We start from the raw sequence: 6,000 nt of genomic DNA, 5'->3' as shown, positions 1-6,000 counted from the left end.
AGACAGGTTAACTGCCTGAGCTTTCTTGTAATAGGAACACCAAAAGAAGTTTATATTTTATGGGGCAACCACCTTTAAACACAATAAATATAAGATAAATGTAAAGTAATATAAAGTTATTATATATACAATGTAAATAACATATACAAAGTAAATTATATATACAATATTAAGTAATCATTTTTCCAAGGTTAAAAACCATGTGACTAGACAAAGAGTTTACTATGGACAAAGCACTGAGAATATAAGCATAAAAGATGAACCTTTCTCTCAAAGTGCTTACTTTCTATTGGAAGAGATAATAACTGTAAGAATATTTTAACTGCAAGTCAAATAGGGAAGTTACTGTCCACAGTAACAAGAAAAGTTTGGAAGTGGGAAGGGTATTGAGGGAGAGATACTATGGGATAATGGCAATATATTTTAGACTTTTATAAGAGTAAGAGTCCTTGCTAGATCTTGTAGTGGTCTTCTCAGGTGCCTGAAAGTGTATTAGTAAAGTTGCAGTCAAGCACACCGTGTAAGGTTACTAAGGAAGCTGCTAGCTAAGCAAGCTCCCGATAAAGTCTTGTTTAAAAAAAAAAATCAGAATGTAGCTTACCAATAAAGGTTTGTTTTATTGAAAAAAAAAGTTATCAATATTCTCGCGAGAGGTCGATGACTGGTTCGTCACCTGTGTAACTGGTTCTCGCGTAGTTTGGTTGCGCCCGGAGAGGAGGGAGTAAGGAAGTAGGGAAGGGAAAAGCGGCCAGAGGCCGGTGTGTCTCTCGCGAGAGCCGCGCTCCTCTCGCGAGGTTTGGGCTGCGTTTCCCACCCCCACCCCCAGCCTCAGCTAAGTGCCGTTTCGGTTTAAGCTAGTGTGTGTGAGTGTGAGAGCGTGTGTGTGCGGGAGCGGGTGTGCGTGGGGGAGGTCTGAGGCGAGGGGAGCGGGCACTGACTTCCCCAGGAACGAGGGACAAAGGGAGCGGGGGGCGCCCGGGCTTCGGGCCCCCAGCGTCAGGAGGCCTCGGGGCGAGCCTAGCCGCCGGCTGGGGGAGGGCCCGCGCAGCCCTCCCAGACAGGCCCGCCCGGAGCCCGAGGCGGCCCCACAGCTCGGGGGGCCGGGCCCGGCTCTCCCACCCCCTGCGGGGCGGGAGCCTCTGCCTCGCCGGCTTTTGAGGAGCTTTTTTTTTTTTTTTCCTGCGTCCCCCTCCCCGGGCGGGCTTTCCGCCGCCTCATGTAGGAGGGGACTGAGGTGGAGGGAGGGAGGGGGGGGCCGGGGCGGGCGCCTTCCCCCCCGCCCCTCTTCGGAAGGGGACTCTTTGCTGGACGTGAGTTGGGGGGAGGGGGGGATTGACTTTGGGAATTCTGGGGGATTCCTCTCCCCTCTTGAAGTTAGGGGCAGGGGAATGCCCAATTCAGAGAGACATGGGAGCAAGAAGGATGGGGGTGGAGGGAGTTCTGGGGCCATGCATCCATCATCCCTGGGTGGCGGCGGCAGCTCCAACAGCAGAGAGCGGCACAGACTTGTGTCCAAACACAAGAGGCACAAGTCCAAGCACTCCAAAGACATAGGCTCTCTGGCCCCTGAAGCAGCCCCGCTGAGCACCATGATCAAGCCCCTGGTGGAGTACGACGACATCAGCTCGGATTCAGACACCTTCTCCGATGACATGGCCTTCAAGCTGGAGAGGAGAGAGAATGATGATCGTCGGGGTACTGACAGAAGTGACCGGCTCCACAAACATCGCCATCATCAGCACAGACGCATCAGAGAGCTATTGAAAACCAAGCAGATAGAGAAGGAAAAGAAGGTAGAAAAAAACCAGGAAGTCTCCAGTAAGTCAGGGTCCACGAAGGACCGAGTATCCGGGACTTCAAAACGACTGAACGAAGACAACGACGAATACGGGAAGGCCCTGGTATCTAAGAGTAGCAGTAACAAGGAGTCGAGGTCAGCCAAATTCCATAAGGAGAAGACTCGAAAAGAACGAGAGTTAAAGTCTGGACACAAAGACCGTTCTAAAAGTCATCGGAAAAGAGACCCACCCAAAAGCTACAAATCAGTAGATAGCCCCAAACGGAGATCCAGGAGCCCTCACAGAAAATGGTCTGACAGCCCTAAACAGGATGACAGCCCTTCTGGAGCATCTTACAGCCAAGAATATGATGTTAGTCCTCCAAGATCTCATACCTCCAGCAACTATGATTCCTACAAGAAGAGCCCAGGTGGGTCCTCTCGAAGACAGTCGATCAGTCCACCTTACAGAGAGCCATCAGCCTACCAATCCAGCACACGTTCACCCAGTCCTTACAGTAGACGTCAGAGATCAGTGAGTCCGTACAACAGGAGGCGGTCTTCCAGTTACGAGAGAGGGAGTGGTTCGTATGGTGGTCGATCCCCTAGTCCATATAGCCGAAGACGCTCTAGCAGCCCATTTGTGACCAAGAGATCCGTGAGTCGGAGTCCTCTTCCCAGGTATGTGATCTTTCCTTTCAATTCCTTAACTCGGGAGAAGATAGGTTGTGGGGGAGGACTGGAATGCATTGAAGGGCCTTTGCTACTTTAGTAAGTAGTCAGGACCATTGATGACCAAAAACTTTTGTTGGCTACCTGTTGGAATTTTCTAGTCTCTACCAGTCCTAGTTCAAAAGTACAAAGTTTACATGGTAGTTTTTACCATGTTGGTGACCATAGTTGGCCCCAATACCTATCTTTGATGAGACTTTAATCTGTAAGGTGCAATGTGAAAAACCACCTGTTCCATTCCCAAAGGTGGCTCCACCAAAAAAGTATGAGGCTCTATGGGAAAATCCATATTCACTATCTGCTATATTTATAATTATGGACCAGATATCCTGAAATTGTCAACCAATTCTTAATTTTTAAAAAAAATGTTTTCTGTTAACTTGATATTTAGGCAGGTTCTTTTACAAACATAGCATTCTGTTGTTCATCATCCCCATTCTCTTTTAATGTTAATCTAAACCATTTTCTTCTAGCTAATGTTTATTTCAGTTCTTTCCCTTTTGACAGCCTGGTAAGGCAGAAAATAATGATCAAGATAAATAGGCTTTTTACCAACATTATCAATTTCCCTTGTGACCAGTCTTTTCCTTTCAATAGATTGAATTAATGCCTAACTTGATGTTTTCTTTAGGAGTTTGAGATTCAAAACTTGGCATTAACTACTTATAAAAAGTTTTTATTGCTCTGTGGTTTTATTTTCAAGGAATAGAAAACAGCATCCTTTTTTTCAGGCATATGTTAAATTTTTTTTAAATTTGAGACAGTGGGGTTAAGTGACTTGCCCAAGGTCACACAGCTAGGCAATTATTAAGTGGCTGAGGCCGTATTTGAGCTCAGGTATTCCTGACTCCAGGGCCAGTGCTCTATCCACTGCGCCACCTAGCTGCCCTCAAACATACTTTTACATGCTGTAATTATGTTTAACTATTCCATTTTAAAAAATTCATTTAGTGGAGACATTAAACTACCTTTCTCCCTCTATGTGGCAGTGCTACTCTTAGGAATGGAGCATGGAAGAATCTAGCATCATTCTTAAGGAAATTTTTGCTAAATCTCTAAGGGTGTTAACTAGGCGATTTATAAATTATCCTTTCCAACTCTGTATAGCTCCTTTTTTTAAGGGAACTGAAGTAATTTTTAAAGAATTAGTGGTTTTGTTCCACCGAGTATTGACAGTTTGCATATAAGGATAAATTTTATTGAGAATTTTCTAGTGGTTATTAACTAGTTTTCTAAAAATATCATTAGTCCATTGGGTTTAGGGCTACAGAAATTCATTAATCTGTAAAATTAGGGATCTGTATTACATAGTCTCTAAGCTCCATTTCAATCCCATTCTGTGACTTTTTTTGAAATCTCTAGCTTCATGCAAAGCTCAAAGCACAAGAACCACTTCCTAAATGATCACTTAATGGCTTTTCAGGATCCATGTGGTTCAGTTCCATTTCAGTCCTCCTGGAATTACTTTGTGTTTTTGTATACATTTTGAATTAACTTTTCTGTGTATATGCTGCTTTCTCCCACTACTTCTTGGGTCTGAGATTGTTTTCATTTTTGGTCTTGTTCCTTCAAAACCTGGTAGAGTTCCTAGTGTATAATAAGTGCTCAATAAATGTTGATTTGGATTTGAAGAAGTGCCAGCAATAACTGTTGTTTATTTTTTGGGGGGGGGGGGCGGAGTTGTTTTAGATAATGATAGAAAACACTCCATCTCATTCTCTGTTTCCTCAACTTTGTTGAAGCTTGTCTTATAGTGATATATTTTTTTTAATTGAAGGACAGGATGCAAATTTGATATATTTATTTAATTTATGTAGGTTTTTTTTTTCCCTAAAAGAGCTTTGCCTTTACACAGAACATCAGTGTTTGGTTTTGTCATGTGAGTGCATTTTTTCCTCCATTTCATTGGCAGTCTAAATGGTTCAATCCATACTTGTCAGAGTGGATTGAACACAAACATATTCTGTGTTTTTCCTTTTTTTTTTTAGGTTTTTTTTTTGCAAGGCAAATGGGATTAAGTGGCTTGTCCAAGGCCACACAGGTAATTATTAAGTGTCTGAGGCCGGATTTGAACCCAGGTACTCCTGACTCCAGGGCCGGTGCTCTATCCACTGTGCCACCTAGCCGCCCCTGTGTTTTTCCTTTTTTACATTTTCAGAAGAAAGCAGGCATAATAGGCACTCAAATATTTTTTTAATTTAATTTAGACTGAAAACACTATTAAAGAACCCAGAAATTCTGCATTAGAAATTACTACGTAGGGGGTGGCTAGGTGGCACAGTGGATAGAGCACCGGCCCTGGAGTCAGGAGTACCTGAGTTCAAGTGCAGCCTCAGACACTTAATAATTACCTAGCTGTGTGGCCTTGGGCAAGCCACTTAACCCCATTGCCTTGGGGGAAAAAAAACTTTAAAAAAAAAGAAATTATTATGTTGTTACCATAATAATGATACTTCAAGTTCAGGTGAGATTGAACTAATCTCTTATTATAGATTTAAGGAGCCCCAAATACCATCTATTTCAACCTCCTTATTCATATATATATATATATAATTTTTTTTCAAGGCAGTGGGGTTAAGTGGCTTGCCCAAGGCCACACAGCTAGCTAGGTAATTATTAAGTGTCTGAGGTCAGATTTGAACCCAGGTACTCCTGACTCCCAAGGCCGGTATTCTATCCACTGTGCCACCTAGCTGCCCCATAACCTCCTTATTTTTCATTTGATAAAACAGATCCAGTGAGATTATGTAACTTTTCCAAGATCACACAGGTAGTAAAGCATTAGAGGCAGAATTTGAACCCAGTGCTTCTGATTCCAGAGTCAATCCACTGTACTATGCTGCTTTTCCAAGAAGCTAAAGGTTTCCTTTTTCATAAAAGAGGAGAGGTAGAGACTTAAATGCCTCACTTCAGTCTTCAATAGACCTCCCTTTTTTGGTGGAGAGAGCTAGGATTCATATCTAACATAATTATGATGCTGAGTATTCTATGTTACTTTCACTATATGACTAACCAAACATAGGGGTGTAATAGGGGATGGAACTAGGAATCAAAGTCTGGGTTTAACCCTAGTTTCATTCACACAGTAACTGTGTGATTTGAGTTAAGTCATTTAATCTCTGGGTTTTGATTTCCTTTTCTGGCAACAGGAATTATAACAACTAGCTTGTCTGTATCATAGAATAGTTATGAAAATCTATTCATCAAGCATTTTAAGTGCTTATATAGAAAGCATTGTGGAAGATAGGACAGACACAGTTCCTGTTCTTAAACAATTTACAACCTAGTATTTAAGTTGAATGAAATATGTGAAAAACAATTAGAAAATTGTAAAGTACTACCTACTTAAGATAAACTGATAGAATTAGCCCTAATATTTAATATGTAGCATTTCCTTAATTTGACTTAATTCTATTATATTGATGAAAGACTAAAGATATGGCTATAGTGAATAGCCTTCAGCAAGTGTCAAAGAAGTTGAGCTTTTGGAA

At 42.3% G+C, this 6,000-nt stretch overlaps 1 protein-coding gene across 7 annotated transcripts in view; it reads left to right on the top strand.

Annotated features, from left to right (window-relative positions):
• The first annotated feature begins 1,273 nt into the window (after positions 1-1,273).
• The window catches only part of CDK12 (cyclin dependent kinase 12), a 95,547-nt gene continuing 90,820 nt past the window's right edge, over positions 1,274-6,000 (top strand). For 6 of the 7 annotated variants that reach the window (XM_074224038.1, XM_074224040.1, XM_074224041.1 and 3 more), the window contains exon 1: positions 1,274-2,458. In XM_074224038.1, coding sequence (XP_074080139.1) covers positions 1,389-2,458 — 1,070 coding nt within the window. In that variant the 5' untranslated portion in view covers positions 1,274-1,388. The remainder of the gene's footprint in view (positions 2,459-6,000) is intronic. The other variant, XM_074224043.1, reaches the window with a different exon arrangement.

This window comes from Macrotis lagotis, chromosome 2 (genome assembly GCF_037893015.1).
Source record: "Macrotis lagotis isolate mMagLag1 chromosome 2, bilby.v1.9.chrom.fasta, whole genome shotgun sequence".
Taxonomy (NCBI): domain Eukaryota; kingdom Metazoa; phylum Chordata; class Mammalia; order Peramelemorphia; family Peramelidae; genus Macrotis; species Macrotis lagotis.
The sequence above is the reverse complement of the archived record's forward strand: the minus strand, read 5'-3'. Positions and strand labels throughout refer to the sequence as shown.